Here is a 26,600-nt window from a genome sequence, read left to right on the forward strand (position 1 = left end):
CATTCTGCACCAACTGGAGACGTGCAAGAGACGACTGATTAATGCCCGAATAAAGTGCATTACAATAATCAAGTCTGGAGCTGATGAAAGCATGAATGGCCGTCTCAAGATCACGTCTACTGAGAAAGTGCTTTATTTTAGCCAAAAGGCGAAGTTGGAAAAAACTAGCTTTGACAACAGAATTTATCTGTTGATCGAACCTCAAACAGCTGTCAAATATCACTCCCAAATTCTTGACAGCTGGTTTTACATAGTTAGCCAAAGCACCAAAATTTGGTGTTACCACATTTGGTATGCCAGTGCGCTCAAACACCATGATCTCAGTTTTACCATCATTCAGGTAAAGGAAGTTTTGGGACAGCCACTGCTTTACATCACGAATACAATTAAATAATGATGACAAAGCATCACTCCCATTAGTCCTCACAGGCAGATAGATTTGCAGATCATCTGCATAACAATGAAAGGACAGGTTCTGCTGGGTTATAATTGACCCCAATGGCAGAATGTACAAAGAAAATAGAATTGGCCCAAGGACAGATCCCTGTGGCACTCCACAGCACAGAGGAGCAGTTGATGAGGAAAGGTCCCCAATCATGACAGAAAAGCTCCTTTCAGCCAAATATGATCTAAACCACGTAAGTGCAGTACCATGAACGCCAATAAAATGTTCCAACCGGGAAACAAGTACTGTGTGATCCACAGTATCAAAGGCTGCTGTGAGGTCCAACAGAACCAGCACAGCAGGATTCCCTGCATCCACCGACAGAGTAATATCATTATGAACTTTTAAAAGTGCTGACTCAGTGCTGTGTCGCGATCTAAACCCAGACTGGAATTTTTCAAGGATGAGATTGTCTTCTAAAAATGATTGTAACTGTAAAAAGACAACCTTTTCTAAAACCTTAGATAGAAATGGCAAATGAGACACAGGTCTAAAATTGGATAAAACTGATGAGTCCAGGTGAGGTTTTTTAAGAAGAGGTCGAACCACAGCATGTTTAAAAGCAGCTGGAACAGACCCTGATCTAAGACAAGCATTGATAAAAGTTAGGAGACCCGCCCCAACAGTATTAAAAACCTCCTTCAGCACCTTAGCTGGAACAACATCAAAAGGACAACTTGTAGATTTTATGTGTTTTACAACATCAGCGAGAGATGCAAAAGAAATGGGCTCAAACTGTTCGAGCACAGCAGAATGTGCACAAGGAGCAGACAACTCAACATTACTTCTCTGATCAGCGTTCTGTCTGACTGATGAAACCTTATCAATAAAAAACTGAAGAAACTCCTCACAGGTTGTGGTTGTAGCGTCCAACAAAACAGAGGTGTGTGGATTTACAACTGAGTTTATAGTCTGAAATAACACACTGGGACGATGACAACTGCTCGAAATAATATGAGACAGATATTGTGCTTTTGCCTCCTTCACAGCCTTCTGATAGTCAGTTAGACTGTCCCTCAGAAGATGTCTGGACTTTTTACTGGATGTGGACATGTCCTGTCTCTGGCAATCAATCTGTGAGCAGGACTTTTATGGACTTTATTTAAACACATTTGTGAGCTGCAGCAGCTGTCAAGCTGCAATCAGCATTTTTTTTTTTTTTTTGCTGTGCTCTTTTTGAGCATGTAGTTTTACTGCATTGTGTATACGATATAAAAACAATCCTGCGTGATTTATACTTCGGGAACAACAGAACACAGCAGCAATCATAAATTGGTGTTGGGTAACGTTGCATTGTGAGGGTGTGGCTTCCAGTCATGTTGAGTACCGCTGCGTTGCCCTGACTTGTGTTGAAACCACTTAATTTCTGCATCCTGTGCTCGATGCAGAAAAAATTAACCATGTTTAATTTTTGGTGTCCGATTCGCTTCGTTCTTTGTGTCCCTTGCGCTGTTCTGGCGTTGAGGTACATCGTCTCGGCACTGGGTTGCTTCCACGTGGTGTCGTCATGACCCCGCACGATGCAACTCAAAGTGGGCCCAGTGTGAAAGGGACTTAAGGAAAAACTCCCTCTGAGGAAGAAACCTCAAGCAGACCAGACTCAAAGGGGTGAGCCTCTGTTTGGGCCATGCCATGCTACTGACATAAATTACAGAACAATTCATAAAATGAATATACAGGAAATGCTGTTGGTGCACAGGACAGTAAGATAGTCAGTAAGATAGTCCACGAGCTGCCGTGACGCCACTTTTTCCAGAATTTTAGAGCAAAATGATAGATTTTATATTGGCCGATAGTTTTTCAATACACTAGGGTCAAGATTAGGTTTCTTAAGTAATGGTTTAATCATTGCAGATTTCAAACACTTAGGAACAGATCCAGAAGTTAATGAAAGATTAATAATTTCCAGCACAGTCGGCCCAAGAGTGAGCCACAGGTCCTTAAACAGTTTTGTTGCTATAGGATCAAATAAACAGGTTGTGCATTTTGTTGACGTTACGAGTTTTGTCAGCCTGCCTAGAGAGATATTCTCAAATTCTGTAAATCTCTGTAATACCTCAGTAATGGCACCCACCTCAATAGCAGGGTGTAGTGGCTGGGTTAAGGCATGTTGGGATATGTTTAACCTAATGTCTTCTATTTTCTTCTCAAAGTAATCCAAGAAATCGTGTGCTGTAAAAGGAGAGCGAACTACAGGTGGCTCCATGAATAAGCGTTGCTACCGTGTCGAACAAGAACTTTGAGTTATGCTTGTTTTTGTTGATCAAATCAGAGTAATAGGTCAGCTTTGTAGCCAATAATGCATGGTTATAGTCTAAGACATCATCACGCCACGCAAGGTGGAATACTTCTAATTTTGAACTACATCATTTCTGTTCTAGACCACTAGCTCTATGCTTGAGGTCACGCAGGTAATCACTGACCCAAGGTGACTGTGTTTTGGGGGAGTGTGGTTTTAACACAGGTGGTGAAATCATGTGTAGTGTAGTGTAGTTTTGAGCACTGAGTTTAAACTATCCACAAGACTGTCTACTGACTGGGTATTTGCCAAATGTGAGGCTAAGACATCAGGCAGTCTAGCTTTGAGTTCAGTCTTAGTGGAGGAGTTGATGCATCGCCGTAGTGATATATAAGGTTGTTGTTCCACTAAAAATGGAAGCGAAACTGTAAACTTAATAAGTGAGTGATCAGAGACCACTGATGTAAGAGGCATAATGTCAGTATTCGTGACAGCAATACCACGTCATTGATGTTAAGGAGGCAACACACGGTATTAAGAACAGGGGGATGTCAACTTTTGATCAAGGTCATTTGGGTAGTTTCTGTCGTCATTATGATTTAAAAAGAGTTAACACAGTTGTTTGACAATAAATGATTTCATCTAACCACTAACCATGAATGAAAAACGTTTTTTGTGTTATCATTCATATTCTCTGAAAAATTCATAACTGTATTTCTAAAAAGGTAGAGATCATGTGTCTAAGTTACAAAACCCAGCAGCACTGATCAGCAAATCACAAAGCAGCAACATATCATCAAGGTCATGGTTCCTCAAACATTACAGCAACTCCCATCTACAAATTCTTTAATTAGACAAAATACAAATCCAGTTTGGCCCCACCAGCATCTAAGCACATTAAAGACTGACATTCTCTTACAGTACATCCAATGGCTGAGAAGAAATTAAAACACAAGTGAAACCCAATTACTATTTGATTCCACACTATGATGAGATAATCTTCAGTATCACTGAGCTCAAAAGAAAGTAAATCCACACGCTGCTGACACGAGGAGGTTCTGAGAAAAATTCTTTTCTTAGAGCGCAGCTGCTTTGTGACTTTAAAAACTGCATTCGCTGTGAACCACTGTTGATTGAGGCGGCATCAGGACAACGACCTTTTCCATTTTCAAGCTCCATGTGATCTCAATACTGTCTGCAGGGTTCTTTAATCTGAAAGTTACACATCCACGTTAAATATTATCCCAAAGTAAACACACTTTATACAAACTGAGCAGACATTAAATCATGATGCAGATGCTGAATAATAAAAATATACCATACAGTATCCCAATAATCACTTATATAGGAATGGGCAAATTATCAGTTTCACAATAGGCCATAGTCTGTAAAATGGCACAATTCCAAAAGAGCAAAGATTTCCTGTTCGAGTGTATGAGACTTGTAAACAAACTGATGTCATTCTACATGATTCAGTCAGTGAGCTTTGTGTAGCTGAAGGCCAAAAGACTGGGAATATTTCAGCTATCAACAAAAAAATCTGACTGCAGGTTAGAGGAGGAAAGCTGCAAAATGTGCAAAGCACATTTTTGAAGATTGACTGTAAAAGGGAAAAAAAAACATCATGCCAGTCACAGCTCCTTGCTGAATTCAAGGTAACAGCATAAAGAGATACATAGGGACCTACTATTTTATTTGTATAATAATTACTCTAGCCTTGCCAACAAGGGAGAAACTCAGTTAATTAACAAGTTAATGTCAGTGGACCCCCCCCTCCCCCAACCCAGTCAATCAATGGGGGTACAATTCAAAATAATTCAGCAAGGGGTGTGGACAAACTCCTCCAACTTGCTGGTGGAAAATGATTTCAACAGACAGCTCCCCCCAAAAAAATTCAAGGGCATGCTGCTCCATGAGGGTTTACTTTTAATTCCAACAAATGTGCAGTGGTTAGCAATGTGAATATGTGTAATCATTATCATGAATACGTAAGATGATGGTTTACATGAGAGCTATAAACTTCAAATATGCAGAAAGATAGAGATAGACCGAGAGAGAGCAAGAAACACAACCAGTGGATATGTGGTTGCAGACAGTGAGAAAGAGAATGCATGCATCAACGCTGACATTTTTCAGCACTGGTGTCCAATGCTGTTAATACCATGTCCCGCTGAATTTTCGTCTGCAGAAATCACACCATCAGACTCTCATACCAGCCAGTACCTAATTACTAGTGTCAGGCTCTGCTGTATTCCCAACTGACATTAGAAATGATTGCACTCAATATCAAAATGAATTTACCAAATTATCAAAAGTAGATAGGGCCTGAACATTTACTTAAGGATTGGCATCTTATAATTTTACTTTTGATGGAGTGACTTGCTGATGGCAGAGCGTGAAGAGTCGTAAAGGGGAAAACCAGATCACCTGGTTATACTTGTTTGGTAGCTTAGGCTACAACCTTTGTCACAGGTTGACCCTGATGCATCCAATTGACTGAAGTCACCCATATCAACTTCAGTAACACCCCCCCCCCCCCCCCCCCCCCCCCCACACACACAGAATCAACGGACTTATAAACCACAGAAAGTTCCATTTTATATTATACCCCACACCAACTAAAATTTAAGTGGTGGGATGGGGGGGTAATAGGAATCACCCCGGCTGTCCATCCCTTTGTCCATAAGTCTTTTAAGCGCAAAGCCTCTTAAATCTGTTCATAGATTTCAATGAAACTTCACCCAATGGTCACTTACAACACAACAAGAACGTGCATGAAAGAAAATATTTTTGGTCCAAAACCTTCAAGAGGACTTTTTTTTTTTTTTTTCCATACGGCCTAAATCAGAAAAAAGTTGGGATGACATGGAATATAAAGAAATAAATGATGACAATAATACTGTTAGATAATTTTACTGTTTCATGTTGGTTATCAAGTATTTGCTATGCTTAAATGGTTATGTTTTTGGTGAGTTTTGGTCGTCTGCTTGAGTATCTATGTCAACTAGTCTGAACTAGTTTTATCTGATCTGAAACAAAGGAATGAAGTAACACCATGCATCAAATAACTTGGTTGAAGACGAGGGGTGGAGCTTCCGCTCAGTCGATTTTTTTCGTTGTAAGGGGCAGTATATTACATAAAGAACCGGGAGAAATTACAATACCACCACCAACACACACACACAGTCCCACAAAAATCCTGTGATCCTTACATTTCCTTTGACTTCCATTTCATGAAGAAGCATCAGCAGTGACACAATACCCTTTGGCACATCCAGTGCTTTGGACTCCAGCGAATGGACGAGGCTAAGTAGACATACATGTGTAACTAAAACAGTCAAAAAGTGCATCCAAACTTTTGACTGTTTTGGTGACACATGGGCGTTAAGTTACACTTTCATGAATTCAGCTTCAACCTTATTTAATATGGATCATTGACATCTGTTCCCATTAAAAAGAACAGCAATAGTACCAAATAACAAAGCACTGTTTCAGATTAATATTGTGGTATTATCACTTTACCAAGGCGATGCTAGGCTGGTAGCCTAGATTTACGTTGACGCCACCTGGCTATAACCGCCCGCAGTAGCGAATGAGTATCGGCATACCCGCCATACCCCCCTGCTGTGCGTAAACAAATGACGTCATAGCGTGCAGCCCAAGAACTGTCCGCAGAGGAAAAGATGAAAAGGCGAGAAGTGTGTGTTGGTCCCAATATGGATATTCCGGATGATTTCCTCATGGATAGTATGACAATGAACAGCAGCCAAAGCAGCCAGCTTGACTGAGGATGCACTGGCGAATTCGGAGAGCAGCGCGCCAGCCGACACGACAAAAGTTAAAGTAAGCTAACTTTTTATGTCCGCGTTTGCTGGGTGTCGTGTGTTTTGAAATGACATTAAATATTGTTCATGTGATTCCATGTGTTGTGTATCTCAGTAAGTGATAATAATGCAAATAACATGCTGTTATTGTGCGGTATGCATTTTCAGAGTCCCTCATTTTAGGCGACGGCATGGACGGAGGGACTCTGAAAATGCATACCGCCCTCCAAAGGCATATTACTGTATTAGTGTCATCCAGCCTCTGGGGATTGTATTGATTACATATTAAAGAAGGCAAGGTGCCCATATCCTGATCACCGCTCCTGTGAGAGGAAGCGACACTCCCCCAGCATGGCAAATAAAAAACAAAACAACAACAAAAAAAAAAAACTTAGAGCACCCCGCTGGTTGAGTGCAAATCTCCACCGACAATAGCTTACAATTCCACAAACTTTTACCTTGGAAAAAAGTTTCAAGGTCAAAGTCCTGTTGGAAGTGGCTTTTTATAAGCTACAACAGATGTTATCAAATTTCAGGAGTATGTATTTAGGTCATGCACTTGAATCAATTTTTTTTTTTTGTGCTGCCAGGTTTTTTTTAATTGTTTTTTTTTTCAACATTTTTGGTTTCTGAATTCTTTTTCAGATCATTTTCACAGAACATTAGTTATCTCTGCTATGCACAATTTGTCATTGGTTTTTGAATGACAACTGGAAGATAGACAAACAGGCATAAAATTGGAACCTTCATCCAATTTAGGTGGTGTAGGTAAATCTGTAACAAAAAAAATGTGTGATTGAGGCACTTTTGATCGAGATATAATGCAAAATGTACACCAAATGGGATTTTCAATATTAAATTCAAACCTCCACAAAATCCACATACAAATCTGATCCGGATCAAACTTTGTCAGGCGAGATATTAAGTGCCAGTCTGCATCGCACTTTCAAATATGAGAGTGATTGGGACATGTTTGATAAAGATATAATGGCCACAAAATCTGTAATCTGCATCAGATCCAGATCAACTTAATACCATCCTACATAACGCTCTCAAATATGAAAGATTTTTTTTCTTTTTTGATAGAGTAATGAGTTTTATAAAATTCATTCAATGTCAAAGATAGGAATTTTTTCCAATATTCCAAGATTTTTCCTGACGACCTTGAAAACTGAATCAGTTTTTGCTGATTAAGATATGAATCTTCAGTAAAAATTTCATCACAATATATGAAAAATTGTGGGCTCAAGCTGTTCACAAACAGACGAACTAACATGGGTGAAAACAAGCTCCAACTTTGTTGGGAGAGGTAATAAGAAACCGGAAACTCAACCCTGTTAATTTGTACAGCTGCATCAGCTGAAAAGAATAATGCATTTCCTTATTTCTACGATGACAAATTGCAGCAGCAAAACTAAAGTATTTTAATAACTACCTACTTTCTGGTTGTTAGAATTAGTATTAATTAATCAGATATTTGAAAGAAAAAGGTATTTTTTTGTATACAGAAAATGTTTTAGATCTTTGAGTTCAGCTAATGAAAAACGGGAGCAAAAACAAAAATGTTGCTTTTATACTTTTGTTCAGTGTATATATAAAAATAAAAAGGTAAACATCTGCAAGCAGTATTATGGTCTTATGTCAATACAGAGCACTACAAATGAAGTATTTGCTGTCAGAGTGCTGACGAACTGGACGGGAAAGTATTTTGATTGTAACATAAGTACTTCCTTTTCCGAAGTACAAGCTGCTGGGTTTTCTTACTACTTTGGGAGGTCCTGCGACTTATATTCTGGTATGACCTACACACTGAAAAATTAATAATAGCAACTATTTATACAGGGCTGTCCCAGGAATCTAAGCATTAAACAAAATAAACTCCAATAATAAAAGAAAAAATACCAATAATAAAAGTACACTGCAACATACCATCCAAAAAAAAAAAAAAAAAAAAAATCCAAATTAAAGAGCTGATAAAACGGGAAAAAGGTACAACTCACAGTCGGGTGTAACTTATACTCTGGTAAGAGGTATACATGTTTTCTTCCCCCCCAGGAAGCTTTTTTTGTTATAATTTTTTCGACAGACGTGACATACACTGGTGCAACATCTGAAAAATATGGAAATTAAAAACTGTTGTAGAAAAAGAATGTATATATATATATATATATATATATATATATATATATATATATATAAACAAAGGGAAATAAGAAGAAATACCAACATTCATGTTTTAAACAGTCCTAGTAGATTTTCCACTATAAGGTGCAGAGTTTACAAGGTGCACATGAAAGTACCATAATACACATGTGTATAAAGTGACTGGAGACAACAAACAATTCAGTGGCAAGGTCCCTTAAAACCTTTTGGACATGTTTAAGACAGTGAATGCAAGACAATATGCTCTGAAACAAGGCCTAACATTTAGATCCATTGAATCTGTTCCTAATTTGCATTGCTTTTCCTATGCACAAAGGCTAAATCGGAGCTCAATGGAAAAGCTAAATAACTAAGCAAACTGAATATCTAACAGGAAATGGAAAGGCAGCAGCCAAATAGAAAAGGAAACTGAACTTTTAAATACCTGAAATAAACGTGTTCTCAATTCAATTCTGAACTTATTTTTTGCATTTTCAGATTCCATTATTTATTAAGTTATCAATAGATTTTTTTAATGAGGGGTTTTTGCAAATTTCTTTTTAATTTGAAATATTTCTTGATGATTAATATTTGAGGTGTAAATACTTTTTAGATATTTTTTTCCTTTTAAAATGGCAAATAATGAATTACTTCATAACTAGAGATGGGTCTCAAAAACCGGTTCCTGTTAAGAATTGATAAGAAATGATTCGATCAACCAACATCAATAGCCTTTTTGATTAATGATTCCCTTATCGCTTATTCTTTAATTCACTTTATGCCAGAGCTAGCTGGCGGTCTGCGATAGCTCCGACCACTCCACACTCCAACCTCTCACATTTGCCTTGTTTTCCCTTCTCCACTGGGAACCGAAAAAACTGCACTTTTCGCGACTGCTTCATTGATTACGGCCAAAAACAAAACAGTACACCATTTTCCCGCGTGACGTTATGCTGTGCATATACTGCTCAAAAGGAGTGGCTGTCCCCATAAGTGGTCAAATCCCGCAATATCATGCAGGGTTTAAACAAGACTGAGCTGCCCTATTCATAACCAAATCCACTTATTTAGACTAAAGTTAATTTTTAGTCTGTCAGAAGAATTACATCAAAACGAATGCACTGATTTTGAGGAAATTTTCACCACAGAGACATATTAGGCCAAGGAAGACGCCATTAAATTTTGGAGCTGATATGGATCCAGATTCTGGATCAAGATTTCACCTTATATAGGCTTTTAAGGATAAGTCAAAACTACTATACAGATTCTCACCAAATTTGCACCACAGAGAGATCGTAGGCCATGGAAGACTCCACTGAATTTTGGAGGTGATCCGGAACTGGATCAGGATTTTAGGTACAGACCAGGTCATGATGTGAATGAGATATCTTTTATTTTGAGTCCTAGTCCTCCCTTGGCGGATGTCAGAAATCTCGGATTCCTCTTGTTATGAAATTAGTTACAACAAGTCATATATTAGTATTACAGTGGCACGTGTGGTCCTCCATCTCAAACACTCTGACAAGACTGGGTTCGAATTACAAAGGCAGGAAACAGACTAGTTAGACTGGAAACATCTCAGCACACCCAGTTCAACAAGAGTAACTGCCAAACACTGCCAGTGTGTTGCAATCAAGTAGAAAAAGGCGTATGAACCAGGAAGTCCCCCTCACAGATGTAGAAGGATTCTACGCTGAGGCTTAGAATTCTTTCTTGCATGAATGGACACTTAGGCAAAGTCACCACAGCTTTTTACCCAAGGCCATCAAATATGGCCTTGGGTAAAATGGCCTTCGGGTACTGCAAAGGCTTTGAGTCCGTCTGTCTGTCTGTCTCTACTCAGCATAAGTCCAGTCCTATGACTGCCACAGTCTTCAAATTTACAGGGAACATTCTTGAGACACAGACCATGGACAAGTTTAAAGATGGCTGTATTTTAAGAGGTTAAAAAGTCACATTCAGTTTAAACCTGTTCCGTTTTGTTTTTGAGTGGCGGGGGTGACAGCCAATCAGAGTAGAGCTGCACCGTGATGTCAGTGGCTGGCCTCTCCAAAACTGCATTGCTTTGTGTGTTTTTATACACTAGTGCAGTGCCCATAGAAAGTTTGTATTCCTATAGAAAATTGGGATTTACCATAGAGTCCCATACTGTTTGTATTTCTTCATAACTGATGGAAATAAAGTGACTTGGAAATGTTCATGTTTCCATCCCCTGACTCCTCTGAAGAAAACTGGTAATCAAACTGATTATTTACAGGTATTATAACAAAGGGGCTGATTACTTATGCAACCCATCATCTTGGCTTTTATATTTTTTAACTAATTTACATCACGTTGTAGAGATTTACTTTCAGTTTGAGTTTAAGGAAGATAATTTTAAAAAATTTTTATAATGAGAAGCCTGGTTTACTTTTTGTATTTGAAATGCCATAAACAAATTAAAATGTGTGAAATACCAAGGGGCCGAATACTTTTGCAAGCAACTGTACACTTCTAAAACAGAAAATGCTGTTTTTGTAACCTAACACTTCTGGAGTCATTTACAAGACATTTTGCGGTGTTAGCGTACACGCTAATGTCTGCTAACTCAAAGCTCCCTTCCTATGGAGTTACATTTGTCTCATTAACACCAGCAAATGCACACAGGGTGATCTACAAATGCTCCTTGATTTACACAACTTCCGCTCTAGTCAATAGCTTATGTACACACACACACGGCTTCCTGCAGACAGCGTTAAAATGTAAATATTGTTTTTGATTGACTGATTGATTGATAGAGAGGCTTTATTGATCTTATTGTGTTACGTACAAATTGTACGTAACACAATAAGATCTTAAAAATTAATTAAACAACTGCAAATTATAAAGAACACAATACTCATATGGCCGAGGGTATTTCAGCAATGCTCTATATTTTCTTTTCTTCTCATTATTTGCATAGTACACAGTAAATTAGGAGAACAAGCTATGCAGGTCTACCAGTATTGCATTACATCATGAAAATTCAGTAAGGTATATCTTATATATTATATTCCAATGCTAAGGTGGAACTATGCCAGTATACAAAGGTATATCTAAATATTTAAAAAGGAAGAGTAAAATAGGAGAGTAGAAAAGAGTAGAGTAGAGCCACTTAGGTACCTGGTCTTGAGAACCAGGGATGGTACGTTAAAAAGCTTTTTTATCCCATGGGAACTCTCCCTACCCACCCAAGCAGCTCAAGAAAAAGGTATATATAATAAGTAATAAGACATAAGAAGGATAAGACATCACAGGAGAAGATTGTTACCAGACACAAAAGAACCAACTATTTTGTAAGCTACGATGAACGTTGCTAAGGCCGGCTAGATAAGCTAACATTAGCAACACAGTCTGTTGCCAGAGGACAATGCATAACTACGAGGCAAACTTTATAACCAAAACAAACACTATGTTCTCTTTGAATGAAGCATTTGATGCCACGGAGATGAAGTATGTCACCAGAAGTCAGAATAGGCATTACCTGTATGGAGTGAAAGTGGGGAGAGTGGCCTGGACAGCGTTGGAGACGGTGTCCCAACACCCAGGTTCTTCCTGTTGCTGCTGCGACAGCTGGTGGACAAAGAAAACGAGAAACCAACACACTGTCAGTCTGAATGTCATCTTACCTAAATGTTTTTAGCGGTAGTTAATAGATGACGTGACATGAGCAATGTCACCTGTAGTCACTACAGCCAGAATTACGTTAATGTTCTGACACCTTTACAAAATGGACTCCAAATCTTTTCTCACTAGTGTCAGCAATCTATAATAATTTTTTGTGACTTTGAACAGTGAATATGTTCGATGTTTGACAACAGACCCAAAGAAAAGTCAGTATAAGAAGAAAAAGTAAGTCCTATATAGGCCTGAAGCCCATTTGTGGAGGTGCTCGTCTCTGGATTCTGTAACGTGAAGAATGCGAGCGTTTAGGGCACCCCAGAGACGGGACGCCAATCCAACACAGGTTACTTCCCCAACAAAGGCCGACACCAATTTACAGATTGATGGACTGGAACAACACAGATTACATGTCTTGTCCAAAGACACAAACGAGCAGCATGACCAGGATTCAAAACCAGGTTTACATTTTGGCAAGCCAACTTATCCACTGAGCTAACTGCTGTGTAAAGAAAAGCCTGGTCAGGATTTATTTATTATCAAAGGGCCTCCGAGCCTATACAGGAATTAAATACTTACTTACACAACTCCGTGTGCATCACCATCACAGTCAGCCACATTGTTTCCCAATAAAAGCTGTGGAATGTGAAAAGTGTATCGTGTTCCTGCCTTTGACGTCAAACATCAGCAGGAAGTATTCTGTTTCACTGCCAGTATAAGAACACCCTCATTGTCATCCTTAGACTAATGCTACATGTACTGTGTGATGCATTTATTATTGGTTTGGTGTTGCTGATGGCATTCACCCACTGGGATAGGTGCCAGCACCCCCATGACCTTTAGCTGGAATATGTGAGTTTAGAAAATGAATGGATGGGTGGAGGATGGCTTTCATGATTGTATGTGTTACACTGGATGATGACTGTGTCCATGCAGGGCCAGTTGCATACCAGTGTTGGATATGCATCATTTCATCGCAACACTGAAACTCAACAGAACCAAAAATATCTAATCGTTGCCCCAAACTTGAATGGAGCCTGAAACCACATGAACTGCACAATAAACCTGTTTGTTTAATCTGTTTTTAGTATTCGTCTGATGGTCAAACCAGTTGACGCCTATCAAAGTAACAAATGGTGGTTACTTTTTTTAGTAAACAATAAAATCAGTCATAGGTTTTAATTATTTCAGATGAGAACTGATATGACATTTGGTCCAGCACTTTTTAAAGATAGAAATATGAGGCCAAAAGATGTTTGTGAAAACCTTATAGAATCACAAGGTTGTTGTGAGGTTTTTGGTGATGGTGGTGACTGTGCTAAGAATGAAGGTCCAAGTCTATTAGGATCCTGATGCTTCCTGTCTTACTAGACAGTTGAGAGATTTGGACTTGAACATGTGACCCACGTCTATGACTGGATCTCGTTGGTAGCAGGTGTCGCTGGACAATCCTGGTTAATGTGAAAAATAATCCTGAAAAAAAAAAATTATCCAATTATTCCATTTCTAATTGCTGAGGAGGCTAAGATCCTACATTGAACAGAGACCCTTCTTAAAATCATTTTATCAACTCGTGGTAAAATACATTGGGCTTCAGACCAGAGGATGCTCAGTTCAAAACCCAGCCAGACTGGAAAATCACTAAGGGCCCTTGGGCAAGGTCCTTAATCACCTAGTTGCTCCCGGTGTGTAGTGAACGCCTTGCATGACAGCACCCTGACATCGCTGTGCGAGTGTGTCTGTGTGAATGTGAGGCATAAATGTAAAGCGCTTTGAGCTTCTGATGCAGATGGAAAAGTGCTACATAAATGCAGTCCATTTACAGACAAATAAATAAACGCCAATGATTTTATTAAGTCCTTGGCAGACAATAAAATACACAAGCGACCATTAATTATTACCGCATGAGCACAGACAGACTTACAATCATGAATACTTTGATACTGTGTTGCTAACCGGGATGTTAAATAACGTGTGACGTCCTTTAAGCACTAACTTAAGGAAGAAAGAAGCAGAGAGCAGCTCACCTGGCTCTCACACAACGTCCAACCCATGAGTATCTGATGCCTGCTTCTCTGTCAATGTTCCTGGCATCCAAATCACCAGTTTAGTACCTTTCGATTATGTCTTTCCACAGATTTTGACTCATTTTGTTTGGCTGTGGTTTGTCGCCATTACAAATAAAGTTGCTTTCTTTTTAGTTTAACCACTTTACAGTAATTTGTGACCATTTATGGTACGGTAGTACTATATAAGCATATGATTGTCGTTAAATGTTTTACGACATGTAGCATGTGCCTTCAAAACAGACTGATTTATGCCTCATACAAAACACTTTGGAAGAAATTTAAAATGCATAAATATGCAAAAATGTGCAATGCTCACATGCCTGGTTATAGATGGGACAATGGACAACTGGTGACTCCACATGTCGACTACAGAATCATCCAACTGTTCAAACCTATACTACCAAGTACCCTGTCTCCTACCACTGAACCTTTGGCTCTGTGTTTACAGATGCTTGCAAAGTCATTTTGAGAACAGTCTATACCCACATTGAAGTTACCCAACCCCAGGGTCTTTGTGCACTTGTCCTCATAAAACAGACAGTCCATTCACACAGGCACAGAAGAGCCATGTCTATACAGTAGTGTTCAGAATAATAGTAGTGCTATGTGACTAAAAAGATTAATCCAGGTTTTGAGTATATTTGTTATTGTTACGTGGGAAACAAGGTACCAGTAGATTCTCACAAATCCAACAAGATCAAGCATTCATGATATGCACACTCTTAAGGCTATGAAATTAGGCTATTAGTAAAAAAAAGTAGAAAACGGGGTGTTCACAATAACAGTAGCATCTGCTGTTGACACTACAAACTCAAAACTATTAGGTTCAAACTGCTTTTTTAGCAATCCTGTTAATCACTAAACTAGGATTTAGTTGTATAACCACAGTTTTTCATGATTTCTTCACATCTGCGAGGCATTAATTTTGTTGGTTTGGAACCAAGATTTTGCTTGTTTACTAGTGTGCTTGGGGTCATTGTCTTGTTGAAACACCCATTTCAAGGGCATGTCCTCTTCAGCATAAGGCAACATGACCTCTTCAAGTATTTTGACATATCCAAACTGATCCATGATACGTGGTATGCGATATATAGGCCCAACACCATAGTAGGAGAAACATGCCCATATCATGATGCTTGCACCACCATGCTTCACTATCTTGACTGTGAACTGTGGCTTGAATTCAGAGTTTGGAGGTTGTCTCACAAACTGTCTGCAGCCCTTGGACCCAAAAAGAACAATTTTACTCATTAGTCCACAAAATATTCCTCCATTTCTCTTTAGGCCAGCTGATGTGTTCTTTGGCAAATTGTAACCTCTTCTGCACGTCTTTTATTTAACAGAGGGACTTTGTGGGGGATTCTTGCAAATAAATTAGCTTCACACAAGCGTCTTCTAACTGTCACAGCACTTACAGGTAACTCCAGACTGTCTTTGATCATCCTGGAGCTGATCAGTGGGTGAGACTTTGCCATTCTGGTTATTCTTCTGTCCATTTTGATGGTTGTTTTCCATTTTCTTCCACGCGTCTGTTTTTTTTTTTGTCCATTTTAAAGCATTGGAGTTCATTGCAGATGAACAGCCTATAATTTTTTTCACCTGCGTATAAGTTTTCCCCTCTCCAATCAACATTTTAATCAAACTACGCTGTTCTTCTGAACAATGTCATGAATGTCCCATGTTCCTCGGGCGTTCAAAGAGAAAAGCATGTTCAACAGGTGCTGGCTTCATCCTTAAATAGGGGACACCTGATTCACACCTGTTTGTTCCACAAAATTGACAAACTCACTGACTGAATGCCACACTACTATTATTGTGAACACCCCCTTTTCTACTTTTTTTACTAATAGCCCAATTTCATAGCCTTAAGAGTGTGCATATCATGAATGCTTGGTCTTGTTGGATTTGTGAGAATCTACTGGTACCTTGTTTCCCATGTAACAATAAGAAATATACTCAAAACCTGGATTAATCTTTTTAGTCACATAGCACTACTATTATTCTGAACACTACTGTATGTATCCTGGTACTTGTCAAGTTTTAAGGCTGTTGTATGTAGGGATGGGTATCGAGAACCAGTTCCTTTCGGGTATTGTTAAGAAATGATTCGATCCACCGACATCAATAAGCTTTGTGCTTAACAATTCTGTTATCGGTCCTTCAGAGTGGCCGTTGTTTTGGCGGGTGTTTGTCAGGAAAATGATCAGTTCTCTACATTGATTACAGACCCTGCAGCGGGTCCTTAATCAACTTTTCTGCAGCGCGGCTTTGCTTTGAACCTTGAACCAATCGAAGCGTGGTTCGCAGACTGAAGCAATGCTTCGGTCGATTGCTTCGTTTATTTCTTTCTTTCGCTTAATTTTCCCCCGCTAAAACCCTAAAGAGCATACGTCTGTGAGTATTATTTACATTTCTATGTTAAACTGACCTGTTATGGTCTTCTGAAACAGTTGATAGATGTATTTTATAACTTAAAAACGGGAGCGATGCTAATGCGTTAGCATGTCTATGGCATTTTCAATGTTAAAAGTTAGCATTTAGCAATTGCAGCCGTCATCACGTTCGGGTGCATTTGTTTTCAAATTGTAATATTCCTTAAATTTATTTTTACTTATATATTAATAATCTAATGATTATTATATACAATTTTAGAGAAAGAGACAAAAAGAACCTAAATAGAAACACAACAGAAAATATATAATAGCAACTAACAAATAAATAAATACATACAGAAATAAATGTTTCCTGTGAACACCTAGTGACTCTCACACCTCCATTTCATCCCTGTCTTATTTAAGTTTAATGACAGTTTGTTTCGGTCAAACCATATTTTCAGTTTGTTAATTTCTTCAGTGATTTCCTCCAGAACTATCTGCCAAACTAGAAAACTGCTGCATCCTAGTAAGAGCAGAATACTACTGGAATGAATTTGAATAAGGAAAGTTGTTTTGTTTTTTCTCACCTAAATGGATTCAGCACTCACTCCAGTTTATCGTCTGGAATAGTCCCAGATTGCATTTCAGAGCTTCTAGAATTTAAACATTTTCGTGCAGGTGGTGTTGGGGGATAATTTTGGGTTTCAGCTTTTTTTGTTTTTCACCACTTTCATCCCTGAATATGAGTTGTGATTCACTTTTGTGCGGATTAAAGTTACTAACTGGGACTCCTGTCTTGTTGCGAGAAAGAAACGAGAATCATCCTCCGTTCTGTTCACACAGCTCCAAACATTGTGCGGGTCTCTGACAAGTCAAGATAGAACGATAGAATTCAGTCTGAATTAATAACTTCAAAGTGAAACACAGTTTTGTTTATTTTTATTTATGTCCAGAGATCAAGGATACAGTGACTAATTTCATATTTATTTACTTTAAGACTCAAGGAAATACATAGAAAACCTGTAAAGCCGCTGTGCTGTGGAAAGCTCCCAATACAGAGGGTATCATTATTTGCTGCAGGAGCTGAGTCTGGGTGACGGCCGCTTTCAGCGGTCCTTCCACCTCTGCGGGACCCAGTTTGAGGATCAACTGTCCCGTTCGCGCACGGACATGTAAACAATAAAAAAAGAAAAAAAAAAAGAAACTCCGCTCCCCGCTGCTGTGGTGCTGCTGATCGCTCCAAAAACTCTGTCATGATTGTGAAATAAAGGACAAAAGAGACATAAGTCCTGCTTACAGGCTGCTACCAGATACAGGACATGTTCACATCTTCAGTCAAACTCCAGACATCTCCACGTCACTACATATTCAGTCCCTGATTGGTCATCGTGGCGCGACGAGATGAAAAAGTTCAGATTTTTGAACTTGGGGAGGAGGGCAACACGATGTGACGCGACGCAATATCGCGCCACAAACGCACAAAACGCTCAAAATCGCTTCACTCGCATCCACTGCGTCGCGCTGCGCGGTTTGGCGCCAAAACGCGTCCTTACATAGGGATTACATGGCAACCTGTGGCTGCAGTCGCTCGCGTCGCGCCCGGTGTGAACGCAGCTTAAAAATCGGTTCTGCCCTGCCTTCACTGCACATGCGTCATTTGGGACCACAGCAGCGCCTCTGAGACCGACTCTCTACACCCAAAGTGATCAAAGGGAATAATGTGATTATTAACCCTCAGTTGACAAAGTAAAACCTCTTAAAGGAGACCTGCACTGAAATTAATGTGGTCAGATTTCAGAAAAGAAATAGCTGATATGTATTTATAAGACCCTTGTGAATGCAGTAAAGTAAATCTGTAAGCCCACATTTGTAATTCAGCTGAGAAATATTAGTTTAAAAATGACAAATTTGCAGCTAACATTTAGCCCTCTGTGAAAACAGTTTGTACATCCGGATCATTTCCATGACGTCAGTGACAAGACGACGCGTTCCCGCCTTCAGTCCGATCCCGCATTGAAATTGATTTTATCTCTTAGTAATGTTACTGTTATACACATCCTGGTTTCAACATCCAAAAGTAAGCTGCAATGAATGTGAGATACAGCTCTGCATGCTCAGATCCGGGGATCAGATCAGCGGCGGCATCGACAGCGGGCGACATTATTCCCCGACTCCTCGCTCTCACTGCCCCCGATACGCTTACCGAGTGCATGCGCTCGTTAAATGCTGCCGTTGCACTCACACCCCGTGTCTGCTGTGCAGCCGGCACCACCTCTCTGTCTACTGAATGGAGTTGCAGCCAACTTGGCACAAGTCCAGAGACTACGCTCGCCGTTTTAATGCAGTGCGCGCGGTAACACCTGTTGCTTGCAAGGACAGACTTCTTGCTGCAAAATCCGCAGTGCCGCACGTCTCGGTAATCGGAGCCGCAGAGCTCCGTGGCCACTGAGAGAGGTTTATATATTTTAATGACTTGAATTCTTTGCGGGTCTCGCCTCCGTAGCCCGCGACGGTACACCGAAGGTGAAAGATAGATTTTCAATGCGACACCACTCAATCAAACGGGCGTATGAAAAAGTCCACAAAAATAATTTTCAAGCACAAATAAAAGAAGTGTACTCACCAAGCGTACCACAAGACAATATGAAGTTTTAAAAAGTAGATCCTTCCGTAAGACAAGAAAAAGGTGCAGATGCAAACTGATGTAAATCCACAAATTACAGTTGGCACGCGCAATGCATGCTGGGAGAGGGTCTTGTCCCTGACGTCTCGGCAGCGTCCATGATGAGAGGGACAATTTGCAGAGGGCTAAATGTTAGCTGTAAATTTGTCATTTTCAAATGAAGATTTCTCCGTTGAATGACAGATCTGGGCTTGCAGATTTACTTTACTACATTCAGAAGGATCTTATGTGTAAATATAAGTCATTTTTTGGTCCATAGATCTGACTGCATTTATTTCAATGCAGGTCTACATTAAATCATTCAAATATCAGTTTTAAGCAGAGGCCAGGCCATGTTAAGCAGAAAATGAGGTGATAATCGGTGAGTCGTTACTGATGCTCTGAAAATGACGTAGGCGCTCTGATCGCTTCCCTCGTCTTTTATTATGAAATAATGCTGAATTTATGTGGAAATGATTGTTGTACAAAAGCTTCAGATATGTCGCTGAGACAGATGATGTCTGGAGTGCAGTTTTAAGCAGAAACAAGGTGATAATCAGTGAATCGCTGGTGTTGCTCAGAAATGACGCTGCGCAGGGCGGACCAAATTTTAGGGGGGACCATTCAGTCTGCGACATTGGGCCCTGATGTTGTTTATGCTCTCTGCTTTTGCTCATGGCTTGCTGATATATTGCCTAAATTTCACTAGGTGGAATCAATAATGTCTGATGTAATCTAATCTTATATTTCCAAAATATTTATGCAACTGAACTCAAAAACTAAACTGCTGGCAACTACATAACAGAGCAGACCATACAAAAACAGAAAGCTGAAAGGAATTTGTGCACCAACATCGGCAGCCACAGATGTCCAAAGAGGGGGAACTAAATAATCCCCCTGTCCTGAGCCGAAGGGGCAACCTTGAAACAATTGCGCAAGCCTGAGCAGATTTTCCAGGGGCTTCTGGGTGAACGGTCTACAATGAGAGATCATCCGGTGTCAAGACCTGCATCAGTAACACCAACAGGTTCCAGTGCCAGTCATCCAAACAGTAAAGTGTGACCTCCAATCTGCCTCATGACATCACCATCCAAAAGTTATACATAGAAAACTGTCAATATGACTCTTCATATAAAAATCAAAAAATATCAAAATCAAAAAAGTCTATTTAGTTTGATACATGAGAATTCAGCAGTGTTACCAGGTCTACTTGGTATAAAGGAATTTTTTGTCTGGTTACCTACATTTTAATAATAAAGGACAATCTCCACTTAAGTAAAAAAAAAAAAAAAAAAAAAAAAAATCAACTGTGAATCACCAAGTCATTTCGGCTGCTCCCTTGTTTGCACTCGGGGTCGCCACAGCAGAGCCAAGGTGGACCTGCATGTTGGACAGTTTTTACACTGGATGTCCTTCCTGACACAACTCCACATTACATGGAGAAATGTGGCAGGGGTTGGTGTTTGAACTGGGAACCTTCTGCACTGAAACCAAGCACAGGAACCACTTGGCCACCACCCCTGCCCTGAAACACCAATTACACTAACATTATTATTTTCAGAGATTTTTTTTTTTTTTTGTAAGGAAGTTGGACTATATTAAGACTGTATTATCGGTTTATCATTACAACTTTGGTGTGTAAATTAATGGGTAATGGATAATAATGTGTAGGGGATTGACAAGGGTGTACACAAATGTAATTAATTCCAACATTATTAAAATAATTATTACCATTACATTTCTTTGGCCAGGTAAGAAAAGTAATAAAATTTTGAGTGAGACAGTCCTGCCTCAGAAAACAAAATCTAATTCTTCTTCCTTTAAGACTAGTAACTTGTGAGATAGCTTCATTTTATATTCTGCTTTAAAAGTCTTTCATTATGACATCATAAAGACCTGATTTCAGAAAAGAGGAATTTCAACTACCTTCCCGCTGGTGTCGTATATGGGAATGACTTTGAGTCAGAAAGAATAGTTATTTAAGGAAACTCAGATGAGGCCTATCAGTTGAGCTGTGTGACCATTGGTGCGTTTCTCTGGGCATCATACAACACACAGGTTGCCTTAGTGTTGAGAACCCCAACAGCTGGAAAAGGCTCACATATCACCTGGCTGCTGCAAACAGACAATTACTTTTGAGAGGGATGGTTCAGTGATCTGCCAGGATGGTTACCATCAAGGATGGTTCCAATTCATTGTTGCAAGGCGCAAACACAAGCTCCCAGACAAGCATGTTGTGTGTCGTTAAGGACCTCCTACTTATTATAACAGAAGAGGTAGCGCTGTGGGATCGGGGTTGGATTACCGATATGCAGGACTGGGTTTGATTCCGAGTGTGTGTAGTCAGTCAAGCAGTGGACAGATTGTCCCAGTCCATCCAACTGGGAATGGAAACCAGCTTTAGCTGGTGAAGAAATCTGTGATGGGCAGGCATCCCATCCAGGGGCAGTGGGAGACTCTCATCCACTTCATGCTATGGTGATAGTCTAGTGGTTAAGTGTTGGGCTTCAGACCAGAGGACCCTCAGTTCAAAACCCAGCCTGACCAGAAAATCACTAAGGGCCCTTGGGCATGGTCCTTAATCCCCAAGTTGCTCCTGGTGTGTAATGATTGCCTTGCATGGCAGCACCATGACATTGGTGTGAGTGTGTCTGTGTGAATGGGTGGCATCATTGTAAAGCGCTTTGAACATCTGATACAGATGGTAAAGCACTATATCAATGCAGTCCATTTACCATTTATCCAAGGATACACACTAGAGCCCGACCGATATATCGACCATCCGATATTATCAGCCGATATATGCCCTTTTCAAAGGGCTCAGTATCGGCCAAAATTTTGCCGATAGAACTCTGATAATTTCTCATAAACAGAACAGTTACTGAAATAATGTTTGTGTCGACAATGTAAAATGTCCTTGCACCGTTTGTCCAGTAGATGGAGCTCTGACTCCATTCTACTGAGAGCTGCTTACACCCCTGTTTAAATGTGTTCATCACCGGCCCCCGTAGTTCGCCATCACACTGCACTGATCGTCTGACAAAAGTATACAAGTAAGTTTATAAGGATGTTGTTTGTAATAACTTTGCGATTACATTCACCCCACATTTCTACCGTTTCAGTTCAACTCAGTTTGATTAACTCAGTTTATGAAGTAAGATCAGATGTATTTCTCAACTCTTGTTAAGGATATGTATTTGCTAATTTCACAAAGGTTTAATTCTTGACTGCATTTTTTGAACTTGAAAATTCTTCTCTGTTATAAAGTTAATCAATATGAGGACAAAGCTTCAGCTTTTAGCTCATACCTTTTTTGTTAAGGGTCCAAGAAAGAACATTTTATTTATTAAAAAAAAAAAATAACAGCTGATATATCGGCTATCGGCAAAACAGCCAATTTATCGATTATCGGCACTGGCCTCAAAAAATCCATATCGGTTGGACTCTAATACACACTGGCCTGATAGGCCTGTAAAAAGACATTTCTTTTCATTATTATTAGTATTATTATTATTATCATCTTTGGGAGAAGTAGTAGTATTTGAAATAGGAAGTGGGGGTCTAAATGTTACAAAAGCAGCTTAGTGAATACATATTTATACGCATAACAAGGAAAAACTTAATAATATAACAATTAATCTACTGGACTTGATCAGTTTTGATCGGTTCATTTTGAGTTTGATTTCAAGAACAACTTCCCTTTGTTTGGGGTGTTTTCACAGACACCGATGCTTGTTTCTCCCCACACATCTGGCAACACCAGTTTCAGGTACATCCGGACAAAGGAGAGTGAACCCAAACACAACACAAACACAACACGAGGCTTTCTGACAACAGCTACTTATAATATACTTTCTACATATTTCGAAATAATGTAACTGAAAACCGTTTGTATGAATGAATAACACACACACAAAATACAAAACTTGAACTACAGAACAAATCCTGGTCTGGAAAACAGATCAAACTACTGTTGTGAGTGTGAAGATCCACATCATCTACCTCTTTGAACGCCTCAGCAGCGCTCCCGGAACATAATGGGACATGTTCTGGTTCGGCGCCTCGGACCAGTGACTCGGATCCGACATTGTGTGAGATTTTAGGTGAGAAGAGCTCCAGTGAGACGGTTTTTCAAAATGCTTTCAGACATGTGAAGCACGGCGGCAGCTCTCCTCTTCCCTTCCATCGTCTCCTGCTCGGCGCCACCTTTTGTTTTCTCCCCTCTCCGCTCCTCAGCTCCATGACCCGATGTAACGGTGGTCCCACCGCTCAGATATCAGCTCCATGACCGTTTGTTTCCCCTCTCAGACAGCAGCAGCGAGCTCGCCCAAACAGACACCGTGTGAGAAAACACCACCGCCTGTTACTGCTGCGTTTACGTACGCTCGTTATTATCAGCTTCACACAAAACAGAAAGGAAAATAACAACTTCATCTCCCTCGCGCCGCCCCCAAGGGCGGGAAAGGGGGGTTGTGATTGCTTTGGTGTGTGTGTGTGTAAACAGTCAAAACAAAGTTTCTTTTTCGATTGATCTGGTGCATCAAAGTTCACCAAGTGAAAGGGTTTATCCTTATACGCCCAGAAATATCGTAATTATAAAGTCTGTAATCGCAGGACCACTCAAATAAAACACCACGTCTTCAAAACAGTTTTTAGCTAAAAATTCCCTCATAGCCACTGAGGTGGTGCATTCTTAAAAAAATAAATAAATAAAAATCAGGGCTATTCTGCTTTAAATGGGAAAAAAAAGCAAAGCTGCTTGCCACACCCACTCCGAGGAGCAGCTGAGTGCAGGATGGTTCTGTGGGTGTGGCTCAGAGAGCAAGGAGGAGCTCAGATATGGATTTCCATGTCATGCCATGTATCCGTAAAGTATTCACACCGCTTTCCTCTTTCCACATTTTCTTATTTTACAATCTTATTCCAAAATGGAGTAAATACATATTTTTCCCTCAAAATTCTATGCACAACACCCCATAATGACAACATAAAAATTTTTTTTGGAAATTTTTGCAAATTTATTAAAAATAAAAAAACTAAGAAATCACATGTACATAAAGCTCCTTTCACACCGGGCCAACATAGAGTTGCATAATGTGGCGTACCGACTACGTCGAGCTTATGCAGCCCTACATGGCAATACACTGAGGGATGCAAAGAATTAAACATGTTTAAAAAAATGAAACATTTAAGTTTTTTCACAGACATTCTATGCAAGTCTATGCAACACTCCTCTACTGTATGCAAGTCTACGTAACACTGCACTATTGTACACCAGACCTCCACAATTGTACGCTACCCTATGCCAGTCCAGCGAAAAATCCTTTTAGTTTTTTATCCGTACATACCTGCATTTCTAGATTTCATTCATCCCGCTGGACTCTGCTGAACTTTGCTGGCAGTAAAGCTTCAAAACCACAGAAGAAGAAGAGGCGGGACAAAGCTCCCCCGCCTGCGTGCAACATACGCAGCCATTCTTGCGTAATACAATGCAACTCTAAGCAGGTCTGGTGTGAAGTGTAATGTGATAAGTAAGGATGATACATGGTCCAAACTATTCCTTTTTAAAACCGTGTTTCAATTGTTTTTGGAAATCATGGATGTCATGTCCTCTGGACAAAAGAGGAAAAAGACCATCCAGATTGTTACCAACGCAAAATTCAAAAGCCAGTATCTGTGATGGTATGGGGGTGTGTTAGTGCCCACGGCATGGGCAACTTACACATCTGTGATGGCAACATCAATGCTGAAAGGTACATCCAAGTTTTGGAGCAACACATGCTGCCATCCAAGCAACGTCTTTTTCAGGGACGTCCCTGCTTATTTCAGCAAGACAATGCCAAGCCACATTCTGCACGTGTTACAACAGTGTGGGTTCGTAGTAAAAGAGTGCGGGTAATAGACTGGCCTGCCTGCAGTCCAGACCTGTCACCCATTGAAAATGTGTGGCCCATTATGAGCGCAAAATATGACAATGGAGACCCCGGACTGTGGAACAACAAGTACATCAAGCAAGAATGGGAAAGAATTCCACCTACAAAGCTTCAACAATTAGTGTCCTCAGTTCCCAAAGGCTTATTGAGTGTTGTTACGAGGAAAGGTGATGTAACACAGTGGTAAACATACTACTGTCTCTGTTGGGAAAGTGTAGTGACACGGACCCACAACAGGGGGCGTAAATGAACGGACAATGAAAGAGTCGAATATGAACACTTTACTGTTGTGAATGAGCACAACCACAATACAGAGGAATGTGAAATTTTGCAAACAGTCAATCACAAGGGTGACGTGTGGGCAGGCTCGAGGATAGAAGACGTCTGTCCTGAGAAGAACCGGAACCACACGATTTCCTCTGCCACCGAACCCGGAGAATACTGGAGCCGCCAAGTCCCGAGTCCCCAGGTGGCCACCGTCTCCGAATGTCGGATCTGGTACTGCTGGCAAGGAGCAGAGACAATAAGATATGGGTGTGTGCACACCCAGTAACAACAATGATGGAGAGTCCACCTCCACCTCTAACACACACTCGTGCAGCTCCTGTCTCAACACTTATCTGGTGGGGGTGTAAAGCGAAGCTGTCGCCGGTCACGCCAATCTCCAGATAAAACACTCCGCAGGAAAACAGCTGCAAAAACGAGTTTACTAAACAAAGTCAGTACGGCACAGATTAAGGCTGAGAATGTTACCTTGACAGGTCGACGATATCTCGGCAATGAGGTGGAGATGACGTCCGGGTTTTATGGAGTGAGATGATGAAGTGTGGATGGGTGACAGCTGTCAAGAGATAATGAGTGACAGCTGTCACCCCTGGCCGTGTCCGTGGCGGCAGCGCCCTCTCGTGCCTGAAGCCCGCACTTCAGGCAGGGCGCCCTCTGGTGGTGGGCCAGCAGTACCTCCTCTTCTGGCGGCCCACACAACAGGACCCCCCCCCCCCTCAAAGGGCGCCTCCTGGCGCCCGCCCAGGTTTATCGGGGTGTCAGCGGTAGAAATCGGCCAGGAGGGCCGGATCCAGGATGAAGCTCCTCTTCACCCAGGAGCGTTCTTCGGGTCCATACCCCTCCCAGTCCACCAGATATTGGAACCCCCGGCCCATTCGACGGACGTCCAGGAGCCGGCGCACTGTCCAGGCCGGCTCCCCGTCAATGATCCGGGCAGGAGGCGGCGCCGGACCGGGAGCACAGAGGGGTGAGGTGTGGTGTGGTTTG

The 26,600-nt window shown here is 40.6% G+C and overlaps 1 protein-coding gene across 2 annotated transcripts in view; it reads right to left on the bottom strand.

The window, feature by feature from the left end:
- The window catches only part of mast3b (microtubule associated serine/threonine kinase 3b), a 97,051-nt gene extending 73,229 nt beyond the window's left edge, over positions 1–23,822 (bottom strand). For both annotated transcript variants that reach the window (XM_034180044.1, XM_034180043.1), the window contains exons 1-2: positions 23,398–23,822; positions 12,153–12,241 (exon numbers count right to left, since the gene is read on the bottom strand). In XM_034180044.1, coding sequence (XP_034035935.1) covers positions 12,153–12,241; positions 23,398–23,483 — 175 coding nt within the window. In that variant the 5' untranslated portion in view covers positions 23,484–23,822. The remainder of the gene's footprint in view (positions 1–12,152; positions 12,242–23,397) is intronic.
- Between the last annotated feature and the right edge of the window lie 2,778 nt (positions 23,823–26,600).

The sequence above is a fragment of the Thalassophryne amazonica genome, chromosome 10, assembly GCF_902500255.1.
Source record: "Thalassophryne amazonica chromosome 10, fThaAma1.1, whole genome shotgun sequence".
Taxonomy (NCBI): domain Eukaryota; kingdom Metazoa; phylum Chordata; class Actinopteri; order Batrachoidiformes; family Batrachoididae; genus Thalassophryne; species Thalassophryne amazonica.